Source organism: Sus scrofa, chromosome 1 (genome assembly GCF_000003025.6).
Source record: "Sus scrofa isolate TJ Tabasco breed Duroc chromosome 1, Sscrofa11.1, whole genome shotgun sequence".
NCBI classification, from domain to species: Eukaryota; Metazoa; Chordata; class Mammalia; order Artiodactyla; family Suidae; genus Sus; species Sus scrofa.
Genome location: NC_010443.5, coordinates 242,224,072 through 242,243,130, shown reverse-complemented (window position 1 = coordinate 242,243,130; position 19,059 = coordinate 242,224,072). Strand labels below are relative to the sequence as shown.

Genomic DNA, 19,059 nt, shown 5'->3' with positions numbered 1-19,059 from the left:
CAAGAAAAGCAGCATGGAAGGTACAAATAATAGCACTTCATCTGACAAAAAAGTATCAGTGGGGAGTTCCCATCATGGCTCAGTGGAAACAAATCTGACTAGCATCCATGAGGACTCAGATTTGATCCCCGGCCTTGCTCAGTGGGTTAAGATCCAGCAGCATTGCTGTGAGCTGTGGTATAGGCTAGTGGCTACAGCTCCGACTCGACCCCTAGCCTGGAAACCTCCATATGCTGCAGGTGCGGCCCTAAAAAAAAGACAAAAAAAAAGAATCAGTGGTCTGTGAACCCAACTTTCATATGGGGTTCAAGGTATTTTAATAAGCTTTTTAATTTGAAAACTGTAGAAATACAAAATATGATAAATGTAAAATTTTTGAAAAGAGATTTGACTTCCTTACCTGAAACTGACATGCGCATTTCAAACCATCTCCGTCTTCTTTACAGACTCCTCCATATTTACATGATGATTCATCACAAACTCTTATATCAGATTCCCTCACATTTAATTCTGTAAAAGAGGAAAAACTGTTTCATATATGTTTTTTTATCAAAATGTACATATATAAATAAAAGAAAAATCCTTACACCTCATTCACAAGTATAACATTAAAAGCAAGTTCTATAGGACACAAAGTGTTCAGGAAAGAACCTTGCATAATAATACTCCTAAAAGTATATGAAGCAAAGCAAAATAAAAATTTTCAGGATTTCACATAATTCCCAAAGGTAAATCTACAGAATCTTTCTATTTTGTCTGCCAAGAGCTTAAGACCGTCTTCTTACTATGGTCTTAATGTTTTAGATTGTTTTTCTAGTGATTAAGTAACTTTTAAGGACAACAAATAATTCTTAACTAAAGGAATCTTGATTCTTTTGGTACCCAGAATAACTTTCAGGTAACCATTATTTACTCTAGACAAATAAACAGTTTTAATTACAAAAGAAGTATAACGTAAGCTTGAATATCATACGATAGGTATATGTGGAGCATTTAGGTGCAAAGAAAGAGATTCAAAGTCTTCCTAGACTTAAAATTTTTATATGACTGACTTATTTTTACTACCACAGGAAGCAGAGCCTATCAATGATACTAGTATTCTGTGGTCATTTTTTTTCCTGTTCCAAGGTTGTTACTCTTGTTCTGGAACTATCAAATTAATCTCTCTAGGAAACCTATTAAATTGCTTCAAGGTTAGTGCTAAGTAACACTGCCAATCACATGGAATTGGGTGAAAACCACTACAAAGCACATTTTCTTTTCTTCCCTTCCTTCTTTGTTTTTTTTTGGGCTGTGTCTGAAGCATGCAGAAGTTCCCAGGCCAGGAATCAAATCCATGCCACAGCAGTGACTTGAGCCACAGCAGTGACAGCATCAAATCCTTAACCCACTGAGCTGTCAGGCAACTCCAAAGCCCATTTTCATATCCTCCCATTGGGAATGAGAGCTATAACAAATGCACTTATGCAAACAATAAACAAATGGTTGTTTGAAAAATCCATCCCAGTACACAGAAGAACATGCGTCTGGAAACAGAGAGGCCTAAATTAGTTTCTGACCCTGTGGCTCAATAGCAGGAAGTCTCTGGGAAGAGCACAAGGTCCCCTGCGGCTCTAGATGGATATGAGATCCTGGCAAACAACAATCCCTCATCCCTGGCTTCTAGTTTCAGAGCAGGACTTGGATTGAGTCAAAAAGGTTCCACTTCTAAATCTAGTGACATCTGTCCTGGTTGACATTTCATTGCCTCTCTCTGCCCCATTTGTCCTCAATCTTCTGCCATGTGTCTCAGGCCGCCTACTCCCAGCTGACCCTCCAAGGATCTGGCAGTCAAGTAATGAAATACCCACGGAGTTGATAGTCACAGTCCTTATTTGAGTAACCACTCTGAACCAAGTACTGCACTAAAGTAAGCATACATCTATGTAACTATAGGTTACCAAAAAATTTTCTTCTTTTCCTTAAATAGATCTCAGGTGCACAGAATTGGCTTGCTCTAAAGTTCAAACATATGTGTAAAATGTTTTAAAAAATCAAGTAGAAATGAAAACAACAGGAAATTAATGCAGCTGTTTTGTCACTCTCCATGTTTCACATACTATTCAAGGCACAGACGACATATTTTAATTCTCTTCACTCTGGCTCTGGAGGCTTTATCTTCTAGGTTTTCCTCATCTCCCAATTTTTGCTCATTCTTCTCTCCCCTCCTGAACCACTTGCAATAGGTCCTGAGGCTCAATCCTAAGTGTGGGGGTTGCCTTTTTCTATCTACCTACATTGCTATTGGGAACTTGAAGAAGGTTCAGTTCAGCTTCGGTCTAATGTATGCACTGAAATCCAAACAAGATAACTAAATATTAATAAAGAACCGCTCTGGAAAAGAGAGTAAGAATGCATATCGGAGTTCCCATTGTGGCAGAGCAGAAATGAATCTGACTAGAATCCATGAGGATGCAGCTTCATTCCCTGGCCTCACTGCCATTTAAGAATCTGCCACTGCTGTGAGCTGTGGTGTAGGTCACAGACGAGGCTTGGATCCTGCGTCGAGGATGCAGCTCAGATTCAGTGTTGCTGTGACTGTGGCATAGGCCAGCAGCTGCAGCTCCGACTTGAGCCCTAGCCTCGGAACTTCCATATGTAATGGAAGCAAAAAAAAAAAAAAGCACATCTTTGCTCAACCACAGGCTTAATCAACATTAGAGGCCATAGAAATATTTTCAATTGCACAATTTGAATTTGAAAAGGAAAAAATTTAGTGTATTTCTCTTATTTTCTTCTCTGTAGCCTTAAAGTTCACATGTGGTTCCAATACAATCAGATATACCCAATAAGAATAAGTAAAGTTTTTGTTTTATCTTTGGGTGAAGATCACACTCTGAGTTAAGATTTGCCATCCTGGCTTGAGACTCTTTGAGTTATAATGTTTTACCTGTTGTATTTTAAAAGCACAATGGGTTTGCAATCTAAAGCCTAAACCAGGAGTTCCCGTTATGGCTCAGCATGTTAAGAACTCAACATAGTGTCCATGAGGATGCAGGTTCAATCCCTGACCTCACTCAGTGGGTTAAGGATCTGGCATTGTCGAAAGCTACGGCGTACATCGAGGATGCAGCTCAGATTCGGTGCTGCTGCGGCTGTGGTGCAGGCCTGCGGCTGCAGCTCAGATTTGACCCCTAGCCTGGGAACTTCCATATGCTGCAGGTGGGACCCTAAAATAAACATAAAATAAAGCCTAAACCATCCCTGCTACTAAGATCCTCAAATGTCTGTGAGAGTTGTTTGGACATCTGTTTGCATGAGGGACTAAGGAACAATCATCCTTACTGAGACAGAAAAACTTGGCCTGATAAACAAAGCCTTGGTTGGACAAATGAGTGATTCCAAGCACAGAGTGGTGTCTATCACTCAGACTGCCCCAAAGGGTCATAATGACGGAGACAGGAGGGCCAACAATGAGAAACTAAAGAATGGCTTCTCAATCTTTAGAGTGAGAATTTAAACTAAAACTCTGAGGTAGCAAGGTATAAAGAGCTCCACTTTGATGCCCATATGACAAGATGTAACAGAGGGGAAGAAAAGGGACTGGGACATCTCAACAGCCCCAGCATATCAACAGCACATCTGGGCAGGGCAGCACAAGGCCAAGAAGCAAGTCGTGTCAGGCTTGGAGGTGCACCTCTGATATCCAGGGGGAGGTACCAATGAGCAACTTGAGAAGCAGCAAACATTCACTGCAGGAAGAAAAAATGCACCATGTGGCAATAGCCAGAACACACCAGTGAGCCCACACAGGACAACCTTGAGTGACTCCAAGAATAAACTTGGCAAGGAGGCATTCTGGGGGAGCTAGGGCTCCTACATTAACAGGTAAGGGTGAAAGTCACGAAATTCTGATTCCACTGTTTATATGCCACGTTTTCTTTTTACACCTTTTACATCAAATCCATGCTATTTTCATGTGTGTTAATGTGTTACATGTGATTATGTAGTTGATCAGAAAGCAATTCGGTATCTACTATGTCTCCAATCCTATGCAAAGAATTTGCAACATCCTGAAAAAAACAGGGAGTTTGTAATGTTGCTAACGCATAGAACAATCAGTAATGAATTCAATACAAATACAGTCTATAATATGGGGGAAATTGTGTTACACAGGCTATGTTTCCTCTAACAGTTTCAAGAAGTAGGAGATAAAAATGGATTTGAAGTACAGGGTGAAGTGTCAAGGATGGCAAGACTTGCACTGGCCTTGAAAAATCAGTAAGATTCTTTCTGATTATAAAACTAGTATAGAATTATTATACAAAATTTATAGGTGGCATTTTAAAATAAAGAATGTTTTAAGGAGTTCCCGTCGTGGCGCAGTGGTTAACGAATCCGACTAGGAACCATGAGGTTGAGGGTTCGATCCCTGGCCTTGCTCAGTGGGTTAACGATCCGGCGTTGCCGTGAGCTGTGGTGTAGGTTGCAGACGCTGCTTGGATCCCGCGTTGCTGTGGCTCTGGCGTAGGCCGGTGGCTACAGCTCTGATTCGACCCCTAGCCTGGGAACCTCCATATGCCGCAGAAGCGGCCCAAGAAATAGCAACAACAACAACAAAAGACAAAAAGACAAAAAAAAAAAAAAGAATGTTTTAATTGCCCACAAAATGTGAATAACGTTAAAAGAGAGAGGAAAGGATGTTCTTATCTACAAAACAACCCGAGTGAAAGCAGAAACACAATAATTTAATAGTACACATAAATATCACTTATCAATGATTCCCAAACATGTTCCTTAGGAAAACTGGTGTCCTAGGCTATAGTGTACCTTCCTTAAAATCAAGTAAGAAGTTCAAGTTCTCATTTGAAAGAAGAAAACTTCAATAGAGAGAATTTTCTCATTTAAAAAAGTTTTTCCTCACATATATTTCTCAAACCCTCACTAAGATTACTTCCTTGCTAGCTATCAACAAAACCAATTTTTCAAGAAGCATATCAAAAGAAAAATTCCAACAGTGTTTTATGAGAACACTAGATCATGAATGTCATAAGCTCAGGAACATACTTTTTTTTTTTAATTTTTATGGCATATGGAAGTTCCCAGGCTAGGGGTTAAATCAGAGGTGCAGCTGCAGGCCTACACCACAGTCTCAGCAACACCGGATCCGAGCCACATCTGTGGCCTACACCGCAGCTTGTGGCAATGCTGCATCCTTAAACCACTGAGTGAGACAGGGATCGAACCTGCATCCTAGTGGGTAGTATGTCGGGTTCTTAACCCGCTGAGCCCCAACAGGAACTCCCCATACTCTTTAAATTGTTTTGTTATTGTGGCAGTCACGGCTAATTGGCTACTTTGCATCTATTCTTACCTCCCTACTTAGCAAGAGAACCCAAATTTTCTGGGAGACAAGGTACTCCGCAAAGTAATCTATTTTCCAGATTCCCTTGCTTCGTACCATAGTTTGTATACAAGCACTATCCATTCCTCCTTCCTTCCTCCATTCTTTGCTTGGAAAGTAAACCTCTTGTGTAAGGTTGTAGCAGCATCTTATATGCATGAAGTTGAAAGTCACAAGCTAGGACAGTAGACAGAAAGACAGAAGAGCACGGAGGGAATTATGGATCACTACCCCTACTCTGGATTTCATCCCTCCAGACTTACTGTTATGGGAAATGAACACATAAATTAGGCCCTTATCATTTAAGACACTACTGGTCAGGTCACTGACAGATGTAGTCAAAGACAATCCTGACATAATGATTGCACATAAATTTAAAATAATTATTTCTAAGCAAAGCCTTAAATTATCTGGTGCTACATCACAGTCCACATGATAAAATGAATTTGTCAAGAGCATCATGACTCTCTGGTGCTCTGACGCCTCACAAATTTGAGAACCACTGCCTCAGCCCAAACTCAGTACAGAAGGAGTTCTACACTGGGATCATCTTCTGAATGTTATTTCTTTTCAAGTATTCTGTACAGTACCAAGCATCAAGAGGGCACTATACTACCTGTCAATGACAATGATGATGACACACCTGCCTTTGAGCCCAAAATGGAAATTCAGCAAAAAGGACAAGCCCTTTCTAAGGCCTTCAAAAATCAGTTCTCCAAATAGAAATATTTTACACAATCTCTTAGAAGAGTGACTGAAAAGAAACATTTGGTTCTGGTTACAAATGTGCCCATCATAGAGTTCTCCAAATGTAAAACAGGTCCCAATTTTCATTAGCACGTCAAAGCTGGGTAATAATATACGGTTAGAGAAGGAACCCTTCTTACTATGAACCTGAACCTCCAAAATCCCCAACTCTTGGCAGCACTAAGTAGGTTCAGGCTACACTTCAAAATGAGACCCATTAGCCCTCCAGAATGATTTCCTACCACCATTCCATTAAAAAGAAGGTAGTTGGGGGATCTTATAAATTAGCTAATAATTATGGAAGCCAAGCGTGAATAAACTTTGCAAGATTGAAGAATTCAAGTAACCGCAGAATTGAAGGCTTCTCAGTTTCCAAACTACTGACATTTTGAGTTAGATAGTCCTTTGTTGGGGGGAGGGGGGTATCCTGTTTACTGAAGGATATTTAGCAACATTCCTGGCCTCTACCCACTAGATGACAGTAGGACCATCCTAGTTTTAACAACCAAAAATGTCTCCAGACATTACCAAACATCCCCTGGAGAACAAAATCACCCCAGTTAAGATTCACTATGCAAGATAAACCCAAAGTCTTTTTTTTTTTTTTTTTTTTTGTCTTTTTGCCACTCCTGTGGCATATGGAAGTTCCCAGGCCAGTGGTCTAATTGGAGCTGTAGCCGCCAGCCTACGCCAGAGCCACAGCAACGCAAGATCCAAGCAGCGTCTGCAACCTACACCACAGCTCACAGCAACGCCAGATCCTTAACCCACTGAGCAAGGCCAGGGATCGAACCCCCAACCTCATAGTTCCTAGTCGGATTCGTTAACCACTGCGCCACGACAGGAACTCCAAAACCAAGTCTTTACATTTAATTCTCTAATGCAATTATAAAGAAAATGAATCATACAAGCAGCAATCTCTAAGATCTCTGCAAATAACCATTTTTCATTTCAACAGAAGGACCTCAATATATTGCCTCCAGGTTTATGTCAAGTCCTGGCTCAAAGAAGGTGTCCCTACTATGTCTTAACATCTGACAAATCTGCTTCTTGCCTCTTTCTACCAAAACTCTATCAAAAGACTATATGACCTCTATTCTACAGATCCCGCACTTTTTTTTTTAGTTTTCCAACTCTTTTCTTGACCTTTCTACAGCAGTTGACACACCTTGCCTCCCCTGCCAATCTAATAATCTTGATTATGCCCCCAATTCTCTGACCACTTCTTTTTTACTCCTTTTTCCTTCTCCTACTGCTCAGTCCATGTCCATAGCACTCTTAGAATTTAACACCAATTTAATCAACTCTCCAGAGTGACCAAAGTGTGCTATTCTCTGAAAAACATACCAACCAAAGCCCATGACTCAATGAACCCTCAAGGCTACTAGGTCACTCTGTAAAACATTCATGAGTATTTTAGCTCAAAAGAAGAGAGTTGCTCTTGTGCTTCAAGAGTCGGTTATATATGTTTTTAGCCTCTGTATGCCAACTGTATTTGTTATCATAATTATGTGGTTTCAACTCTTCATAAGAGTGAAAATAAATTGTTTCTATGAAAACAAAATTGAATGCTACAGAATGACTTAAGACGAGCTGCTTTTTAAAAACAGCTGTTGCCTTAGGTATAGACAAAATAAAAACCTAGAATTTTGTATCCACAAGTCTTCAAATTCCTTTTTTTTTTTTTTTTTTTTTTTTGGTGGGAGAATGAAGAATTTATTACTTGCAGCAAATAAGGCAAACACTAGGGATCTTTCCTAAAACATTGTCTATTAAGTTCCTTTTTAAAGACATTAACATTGGAGTGTGTTTTTGATATATCATGAACATGGTTTTTTCAGGAAAGGGGAAACTCCAGCTATTCTCAAAAAAAAATTCTGAGTCCTCTTTCAAAAGAGTGTTTTTTTTGTTTGTTTGTTTGTTTTTGTTTTCTTTTGTCTTTTGTCTTTTTTGTTGTTGTTGTTGTTGTTGTTGTTATTGTTGCTATTTCTTGGGCCGCTCCCGCGGTATATGGAGGTTCCCAGGCTAGGGGTTGAATCGGAGCTGTAGCCACCGGCCTACGCCAGAGTCACAGCAACGCGGGATCCGAGCCGCGTCTGCAACCTACACCACAGCTCACGGCAACGCCGGATCCTTAACCCACTGAGCAAGGGCAGGGACCGAACCCGCAACCTCATGGTTCCTAGTTGGATTCGTTAACCACTGCGCCACGACAGGAACTCCCAAAAGAGTGTTTAATATATACATATACATTTTTTTTTTGTCTTTTGTCCTTTTAAGGCCACACCTGTGGCATATGGAGGTTCCCAGGCTAGAGGTCTAATCAGAGCTATTGCTGCTGGCCTCCACCAGAGCCACAGCAACACCAGATCCAAGCCGTGTCTGTGACCTATGCCACAGCTCACGATAACACCAGATCCTCAACCCACTGAGTGAGACCAGGGATAGAACCCACAACCTCATGATTCCTAGTGGGATTCGTTTCCACTGCACCATAACAGAAACTCCTATATATTTATAACTTAAAATGCTACATGCATTTATGAATCATTCTGTAATCCTCAATTTAAAAACTTTCTTGATTAACCAACTATCAGAATCTTAAGGCACCAAGACAAAAGGGCTCCTCCTACATATAAAAACATTCTGTCCAGTGAGTTCTTGCCATGGCACAGTGGATTAAGAATCTGACTGCCAGAGTTCCTACTGTAGTTTAGTGGGTTAAGAACCCGACTGGTGGAGTTCCCCTTGTGGCACAGAGGAAACAAATCCAACTAGGAACCATGAGGTTGTGGGTTCAATCCCTGGCCTCACTCAGCGGGTTAAGGATCCAGCATTGCTGTGAGCTGTGGTGTAGGTCACAGACACGGCTCAGAGCCCTCGTTGCTATGGCTGTGGCATAGGCCGGCGGCTACAGCTCCGATCAGACCCCTAGCCTGGGAACCTCCATATGCCACAGGTGTGGCCCTGAAAAGACCAAAAAAAAAAAAAAAAAAAAAAGTCCGACTGGTATTCATGAGGATGCCGGGTCAATCCCTGGCCTCACTCAGTGGGTTAAGAATCCAGAGTTGCCATGAGCTGTGATGCAGGTTGCAGAAATGGCTTGGATCCAGTGTTGCTGTGACTGTGGTATAGGCCAACAGCTATAGTTGCAGTGGCTGTGGTCTAGGCCAGAGCTTTAGGTCGAATTCAGCCCCTAGCCTGGGAGCGTCCATATGCCACAGGTGCAGCCCCAAAAAGCAAAAAAAAAAAAAAAAAAAAAATCTGACCGTAGTGCCTCAGGTGGGCTGCAGGGGTGCAGGTTCAATCTCCAGCCTGGCTCAGTGTCCCACTGATTCAATCCCTGGCCCAGGAACTTCCACATGCCATAGATGCAGTCATAAAAAATAAAAATATTCTGTCTGCCCATAGCCATCCTATTGTGATACCACAACTTACTTCTCTCAGAACACTCCATTTCAGTTCCACCACTCAAGTCTTGACAGTTAGTTTTCCCCACCTTTATTAAAGTCCTATCAATCTGCTTTTGCCAGTGCTATTTCTAGTTTTCAGAGCACTGCTGAGGAAAGTCCTACAAATTACCTACAGAGTACATGATGATGAGTATTCTTTACTTATCAACATGTGTGGAAATCTTCACTTCATCACTAGTTGATTCTTTATTGAGTCCCCTTCAGGACATTTTCAAACTTTGTATCTTGTTCTTCAGAAAATTTCAAAGGGTTTATTCTCATTGTCTAGATGGTAACAGTATTTGGGAAAACCTGCACATCAATCCAATCTGATAAGACTTCTGCTGGATTGTTTCACTCCCAAAAGAAGCCCTGTTTCTCCATGACCATGTGACAACTGCCTACAAGAGAATTCCAGGATCTTTACACTGGAAACAGCCGAAATATTAAGAATACTTAAACATTTAAAATATCCCACACCAGGAAATGGTGTGACACAGCCATGGAATATTACATAGCTGTTTAAAAGGTTGTGTATATTATGTAGCAATATGGAAATGTGCTGATGCATGTCAGGTGAAAAGGCAGAAGACAAAGCTAAACACAAAGACAATGTATAAAGGAGTTCCCTGGTGGCTCAGTGGGTTAACGATCTGGTGTTATCACTACTGTGGCCTGGGTCACTGCTGTGGCTCAAGTATGACCCCTGGCCCAGGAAGTCATACATGCCATAGGTGCAGCCAAAAAAAAAAAAAAAAAAGATAATGTATAAAAACCACATAGAGGAAAATCCAGCCAGGAAAAAAAGAGAAAATGGTAACAGCAGCTGCGTTTGCACCAGCTGAATATGGATGATCTTTTTCTCTTTTCAAGTTTCTATGCCAGTTATATTTAATGGGGGAAGAGCCTCAATGTGATTTCAAAGAACTCCAAAGACAGTTTGCCATAAATGGACAAAACATGAGTTTGGGCATTAATACAGGCCAGGTTCACATGCTTGGTTCTTCATTTCAGAATAATACCACCTTTCCTAGATAGTGTAATCATTAAACAAGATAATGGATTTAAAAGCAACCAGTCCTAGAACAAGTAGGTATAAAAGAAAGATTCACTTTCTCTTCTTCCCCAGACCAATCTGACAGATACCTTTATATGACACAAATCACTAAAAATCAAACAGATCTATCTAGTAATGTTGCCTTCAGTCCCAGCAAATGAGATGGATTAGGAATTAAATGTATGTAACTTGTTTACTAAATTAACCATATTAAATTAATTATCTTCTGCTATAAAGACATGGGGGAGAACATAAACCATACTCAATAGTTCATGATACAAAACCAAAAGCGGTTTACATTAATATTAAACAGCACTCAGAGCACAGATGACTAAAAGTTCTCTAAGCTATATTTAACAAAAGAAACTTCACATGTGCCACACAATTATCTGACTCCAATTTTTCTCATCCCATTCTGCATACTACTGCCAAACTACCCTTTGTTAAACACCACTTTGATCTTGTCAATTCTCCACCCCCACACCTACACTCATTCCTGCTGCCTACTTCAATTCTAAATGCCTCTGTGTCAGGATGCTGCAGGCAAGGGGATGAGGAAGACAACCTACTGCAGGATCGGGAAGAAACATCTAGATCCCAAGCCAGGTATTAACGGTACCTGGGATCTTCCTAGCTCTATCCAGTCCTACCAAAGATCTTGAACTTCTACACGCTTTCCCTTACTCCTATTTCTGACTAGCTTGGTAAACCTGTGTGCTTCCCTCTATAGATCCATAAACTGAGGTCTCTATATGGTTGCCAGGAGAGAGGGACAGAGGAATATTAGGACTGCTATTAGGAATGAAAATTCTTTGGGAAGCAATGGAAATGCTCTGTAATTAGTATATACCAGTGATGGCTACATAGCATACTGAATATATTAAAAACCACTGAAATGTGTATGTTAAAATGGTAAATTTTATGTTATGTGAATTATATCTCAATAAAAATTTAAAACTTTTAAAAAACCAGAGAAAACAATCCCGTTTAAATTTTGAAAAAAAAAAAAAAAATGAGCAGTCATTGTAATTTGTTGTTTAAGAGACAGACCCTAGAATCAGACCTCCTACATCAGGACGCTGGCTCTATCACTTATCACCTTAGTATTTCACCACCCTGTGCCTCCTCCAATCCCTCATCTGTAAAGTGAGGACAATAACAATAGGGACAGTTAACAGCAGCTGTCTCATATGTCAATGAAGGATTAAATAAAGATGGGGAAAGTACTTAGAGCAGCGCATGACACGTCATAAGTGCTGTTAGGTGTTAGTTATTATTTTCTTTATTCACACCAGCTCTGGAGAAGATGTAGAAAATAAGCTCTCAAACCAACCTGTAAGAATATAAACAGGCAGAACCTTTCACGAGATAATGTGGCAGTATGTATTGAAATTTTTATTGTCTCTATGCCTTAACCCTACTATTCTATTACTAGGAAATTATGATAGGAATAGAAGACAAAACATACAAAAATATATGTACAAGATAGGTGACATCAGCCTTTTTTATAACAGCAAAGTGGAAAACAATCCAAGTGTCCATCTGTTGGGAATTAGTTAAATAAATTACTGATGAAATATTACGCAACCATGAAAGTTATGTGGCAGAAATACATATATTGATATGGAAAGACCAAGATCCATTGTGAGGTGGAAAAAAGCAGTTTATAAAACTAAATGGTTACAATGCAATTTATATTTTGCAACATATATATGTTTACATTAGTACTGTAAGAGTCTGCAAATACAGTTAAAATACTTCCGCCACCAAAAATTTTAAAATATCAATAAATATATCTAAGGAGTGGATATGCAATGAGATCCTGCTGCACAGCACAGGGAACTATATCTAGTCACTTGTGATGGAACATGATGGAGGATAATGTGAGAAAAAGAATGCATATATATGTCTAACTCAGTCACTTTGCTGTATAGCAAAAATTGACAGAACATAAATCAACTACAATAAAAAATAAAATTAAGTGTTAAAAAATATACATCTAAACACAAGAACAGCACTCTGGTTCTATTTCTAACCATTATTCCCTAGGGTTTGTAATACTAACTGGAATGGGAGGTAGCCAAAACCCAGGGAAATCACCCACAAGGACAAAGATCTACAAAACAACCTGCAAGCTGACACCAAAGAAACTGATACTAATTTAAAAGAGATTTTTTTAAAGGACTTTACAAAACTCTGGTGCATTATAAAGATTTCCAGGTTCAGAGTTTTGATTATTTCATTAAGTAACTATATGATCTTGGCCAAGCACTAAATCCCTCTGAGAAATCCCAGTTCCCTGAAGTAAAAATAGGTATAATAATCCCCCGCAGGATTGCAAAGATTAAATGACATCTTTAGGAAAGATCACTGGAAACTATACAGAATACTTCTCCCCTTGGACTGAAACCACCAAAATCAAAACCTTGACACAACCACAACCTTAAACCCCAGCAAACTGTTACAAAATAGTGAAGAATTATTTTTAAAGACTGAGTTTAATTAAACAGTATTCAGGAAGCACTTATGGTCTGAACTTAAAGAAGGAAACAATAATGGTAAACAATCACACCATCTAAAAAAAAAATCTCAAATCACTTTAAAGAGAAAAAACTATGAAAAACAAATTCAAGACACTAAACAAAGACTGAGCTGACTTGTGAACAATAGAGAATCTAAATATATCAATAAGGCTACAAACAACAGAATTGAAATAGAAATATCAGCACTTCAGATGCAAAACAAAATTAGATGAAATCTAACAAGGCAAAATAAACTGTATTTAAAAATCCCAACAGATCTGACCTGTGAACAATACCGGTTCCAGGTTAAAAACAGAAAATGCCAGAGCAAACACCAGTATCAAGAAAAAAGTTCAAACATTTTTCCGGTATAAAATGAAATAACTTCAGGAGTTGCTGTCGTGGCTCAGTGGTTAGCAAATCCGACTAGGAACCATGAGGTTGCAGGTTCAATCCCTGGCCTTGCTCAGTGGGTTAAGGACCCGGCATTGCCATGAGCTGTGGTGTAGGTTGCAGATGCGGCTCGGATCCCATGTTGCTGTGGCTGTGGCATAGGCCGGCAGCTACAGCTCTTATTGGACCCCTAGCCTGGGAACCTCCATATGCTGCGGGAGTGGCCCTAGAAAAGGCAAAATGACGAAGGAAGGAAGGAAGAGAGAGAGGGAGGGAGGGATGGAGGGAGGGAGGGAGGAAGGAAGGAAGGAAGGAAGGAAGGAAGGAAAGAAAGAAAGAGAGAGAGAGAGAAAGAAAGAGAAAGAAAGAAGAGAGAGAGAGAGAGAGAGAAAGAAAGAAAGAAAGAAAGAAAGAAAGAAAGAAAGAAAGAAAAAGAGAAAGAGAGAAAGAGAAAAAGAGAAAGAAACAGAAAGAAAGAAAGGAGAGAGAGAAAGAAAGAGAGAAAGAAAAAAGGAAGGAAGGAAGGAAGGAAGGAAGGAAGGAAGGAAGGAAGAAAGAAAGAAAGAAAGAAAGAAAGAAAAGAAAGAAAGAAAGAAAGAAAGAAAGAAAGAAAGAAAGAAAGAAAGAAAGAGAGAGAAAGAAAAAGAATTTCAGCATAAACACTAAGACATTGTAGAGGAGAATGGCAACCAACACAAATTTCTTCTTTACATTTTTACATATTCCTCAAATATTTTACATCAACATCTGTTTTTATAACAAAGAAAAAAGGTGCAGGCTGTTTTTTTTTTCCTTTGCTTTTTTCTTTTTTTAAAAAAAAACCATGGAAAAGACAGACTCAGAATATCTGCACAAAAAAGAGAGCAATGGAGCCATGGCTGAAAATATAATACCTGCCAAAGTTTTTGAAGGCAGAAAAATATGTTAAGAACTTTAGTACCTGAAAAGAATTTTCAAACAATGATGAAAACTACTGAGCCATGAAAAAAATACATGACACTTACAAAAAAGAAATAGATCCAAATAGTAACAAAAGATTAACAGTAAATCATCTAATAAACTAAAAGCAAATACTGAAGGAATTTTAAGATATAAATACAGAATTTCCAATTGCATGAGACATGAGAAGTATGCCAACTCTTAAAATGTCTCATTTCTGCCATTAGAGAAGCTAATAATGAAACCAATAGTAAGAATAATGAAAACAGATCTGCTGAAGATATGTTTCTAACAATGTAAAAAGGGTGGGGAGAGAAGGAATCAATGGGTTGACATTATCTCCCAATTCGATTTTTAAAAAACTGAAAATTCACATGCCATTAAAGAAACCACATACAAAGGGAAAATGAGGGGTAACAAATATGAACTTAAAAGTTGTTTCGTTATAATAAAAAAGACAATAACAGTGCTGGCCAGAATGTTGAGAAATTAGAACCTCCAGACATGGCTAGTGAAAATGTTAAGTGGTGCACCCACTTCGGAAAACCGTTTGGCAGTTCCTCAAAATGTAATCAAGTGGCCCAGCAATTCTACTGCTGGGCGCACACCCAAGAAAACTGAAAACGTGTGTCCACAGAAAATCTTGTACATGAATGTTCACAGCAGCATTGTTTATAAAAGTTAAAAAGTAGAAATAAGCCAAATGTCCATCAGCTGGTGAGTGGATAAACAAAATGTGGTATATCCATACAATGGAATGTTGTTTGGCCACAAAAAGGAATTTAATTCTGATACATGCTATGACATGGATGAACCTTGAAAATATCATAGTAAATGAAAGAAGTCACTTGCTAAAGGCCAAAAATTATACGATTCCATTTATAAGCAATGTTCCAAACTGGCAAACCTACAGCAAAAGACAGATTAGTGGTTGCCTAGGGCTATGGGAATGGGATTTGGGGACAGACTGCTAAAGACTATGAGGTTTCTTTGAGGGAGAACAAAAATATTCCAAAATTGATTGTGGGTGATGGTTGCACAACCTTGTGACTATATTAAAAAAAATACTGGGGAGTTCCCGTTATGGTTCTGCAGATTACAAAGCCAACTAGTATCCACGAGGATGCAGGTTTGATTCCTGGCCTGCTCAGTGGGTTAAGGATCTGGCATTGCTGTGAGCTGTGGTGTAGGTCGCAGACACAGCTTGGATCTGACGTTGCTGTGGCTGTGGTGCAGGCCAGCAGCTCCAACTCCCATTCAACCCCTAGCCCGGGAACCTCCACATGCTGCAGGTGCAGCCCTAAAAAGACAAAAAAAAAAATTAAAATAAATAAATAAATAAAAGTACAGAACTGATATAAAGCATAAATTAAATCATTTCCCTTGATAGGGGCCAACCTGGCAGAGCCAAGCTCAGAAAAGAAAGATTTAGATAGATGGAGAGGAGTTCCCGTCGTGGCACAGTGGTTAACGAATCCGACTAGGAACCATGAGGTTGTGGGTTCGGTCCCTGCCCTTGCTCAGGGGGTTAACGGTCCGGCGTTGCCGTGAGCTGTGGTGTAGGTTGCAGATGCAGCTCGGATCCCGCGTTGCTGTGGCTCTGGCGTAGGCCGGTGGCTACAGCTCTGATTCGACCCCTAGCCTGGGAACCTCCATATGCCGCGGGAGCGGCCCAAGAAATAGCAAAAAAAAAAAAAAAAAAGAAAGATAGATAGATGGAGGTACAGAAGTAGATATTGATTGACTGACTGATTTAGTTACAGAAAGAAACTATGATAAGGCAAATGTAAAACTTTAACAACTGGGAATCTGGGTATACTACTGCAAGTTTTCTCTAAGTTTGAAATTATTTCAAAAATTTTTTTTAAAAAACTGAAGTTAAATTAATAGCTATATAATAAGAATTAATAGTTACATAAGAAGAAGCCAAGGAAATAACACTTTCTTTTCTGGGGTACAAGTATCTTTCACAAAATTTGTTCTCATACTAGAATGCAGACACACCTAGTTCTAATACAAAAACTTAGAAATTCCACGACACATTCTTAAACCATAACGCAAAACAACAAAACAATCTATGTGCAACATATCAAAATTCATAAGTTTTATAACAATGATGAGAGGAATTTTATCATAAATGCCTATGGTCTTAAGGAAAAAGAAACAATGACCTGTTTCTACCTCAAGCATTTAGAAAGAAAACAAAGGGAAAGTTGAAAAAGAGGAAGTACTAAAATTAACATATAAAATTAATAAAGGAAAAATATATATGATAAAAATATCATTAGAGAGCATTTCAAGGAAAATGGTATGTATAGTCAGAGATGGGAGGGTAGCGTTCAAATCAGAGAGGTAGGAGGTGGGTTCATGGAAAGGGGTGAGAAGGAAAAGAGCTGTGCAGAAGTTGCAAGGAGTACAAGCAGAAAAGGTGCTCAGATGGGAAGGGCTGGAAACTGGTGACTGTGAGCAACAGGAATGAAGGAAAAAATATGCACCAATGTGACCCTCCAAACAGGCTCTCCACCCCAAATCAAGAGCATCACAATTCACCTGCCTCCTACAGGAGATCCAGAAACTAAAGGAGAAAAAAGGTCAATGAAAGGATGACTGGGAAGCATTTAACAAAGTAAAGAGCTCATGCCCCACTAGACAATTTTGGTGGATTTTTGCCACATGGAAACAAGAGCCAAATGTTACCAATACCTCCAAATTTTAGAAGGGTAGACCAAATTCCAGATTTTTAAGAGACAACTCTAGATTTTTAATGGTTAATAACCAATGCAATTCTTTGGCCACACCCATGCGTGTGGAAGTTCCTGGGCCAGGGATTGAACCTGAGACATGGCTGTAACCAGTGCCATAGAACTGACAACACCAGATCCTTAACCCACTGAACCACTAGGGAACTCCAACAAATGCAATTTTTAGGAAGAGAGAACAAGCCAAATAAATCCTTTCAGTTCTCCCCATTTCCACTGTTGTTATCTTTCACCATGCTCTCAGTCATTTCCCTTTTCCCCTAATTTTCACCAATTCCAGACTTTAGCTTTATAAAGCTATAATGTCAAATCCTTTAAGTTTCCCTTTGTTTTCAGCCTAGGCGCCAAACCTTCAGCTTGGCCTTCAAGGCCTTCCACTAACATGGTGGCAGTTGTGTGACTCATCTCCTGTTTTAATCCCCACATCCCTGTATCCCCAAATACTCCCCTCACTGCCCTACTTTTGTACCTTTTCCAACTCCATTCCCTTGGCCTAGAATACCCTTCCTGACTCTCCTCAGTTTCTATGTTCATTCGGTCACTAATTAATGCCACAAATAAGTATGGGATGGAAACCTAATTTTGTGCCAGACATAGTTCTAGGCACAGCTGATACAGAAGTAAACAAAAGAGGCAAAAATCCCTGCTCTCCTGGAGCTGCACAGAGACGGATGGTAAGAGGCATACTAGGTCACACAGGAAAAAGTGCTTTGAGGTAGGAAAAAAGCATAAAGGAAGATCAGGGTGGGAGAGAGGCAAGAGGGATAGAAGACTGGAAAAGGGGGCAATTTAAGGCATCACCTTGGGAATTCCCATTGTGGCACAGCGGAAATAAATCCAACTAGGAACCATGAGGTTGCGGGTTCAATCCCTGGCCTCGCTCAGTGGGTTGGGATCTGGCATTGCCAGACGTGGTGTAGGCTGCAGACGCGTCTGGGATCTCATGTTGCTGTGGCTGTGGTGTAGGCTCTGATTTGACACCTAGCCTGGGAACCTCCATATGCTGAGGGTGCAGCCCTAAAAAAATAAAAATAAAAAATACAATGAAAATAAGGCATCGTTTTGAAAGTAATGTTAAAGACCTGAAGGAGCTAAAGGGATAAATAACTGGGACAAAAAGGTTCCAGGCAAAAAGAACATCAACAGCAGAGGCCTCAGGCAAAAGCATGACTGGTGTTTCAGGCTGACATTCTACTCTGCCTGTAAAGCCCAGCTGCAGCGTCACTTATTCAGGGTACCTGTTTTTGATTCCTACAGATCAAAGTTATTCATTCCCTTGACATCATTTCTTATCTTCCTTGGGGCACTTTGTACGGCAAAACTTTTACCGATCAATTAATCAAAAAAGGTAGAGCAAAGAATCATTTTTTAAATGACATAATATTTTTTTTCTTCTTTTTTTTAAAAACAAGTGGCCACATCTGCAGCATATGGAAGTTCCTAAGCCAGGGGTTGAGCCACAGCCACTGTAGAAGCAATACCGAATACTTACGTTGTGAGCCACACGGGAAGTCCTGACACACATATATTTTAGACATTTTTTGCTTCAAACATATCAATGTACATTCATTTCCACATGTAGCATCAAGACCTTTTCTTTGAGTATTGGTCTGTCAGATGCAGCTCCCCACTTCCTTGGAAAAACCACGCTCATAATCAGGCAAAATGACATCATCTACGATGTCATTTTCCACTCTTTTTTTAAAAAGTAGAATGCGTTCAAAATATCTGCAAACTTTTCTATGAGCAGAATCCTTCCATACATTTACAAGGTTTCCCCAATCTGTTTCAGCTGCCTTAACCACAA

The 19,059-nt window shown here is 39.7% G+C and overlaps 1 protein-coding gene across 2 annotated transcripts in view; it reads right to left on the bottom strand.

The window, feature by feature from the left end:
- The window catches only part of TMEFF1 (transmembrane protein with EGF like and two follistatin like domains 1), a 94,924-nt gene that overhangs the window by 66,748 nt on the left and 9,117 nt on the right, over window positions 1–19,059 (bottom strand). For both annotated transcript variants that reach the window (XM_005660298.3, XM_013993712.2), the window contains exon 2: window positions 401–510. In XM_005660298.3, the coding sequence (XP_005660355.1) occupies window positions 401–510 (110 nt within the window). The remainder of the gene's footprint in view (window positions 1–400; window positions 511–19,059) is intronic.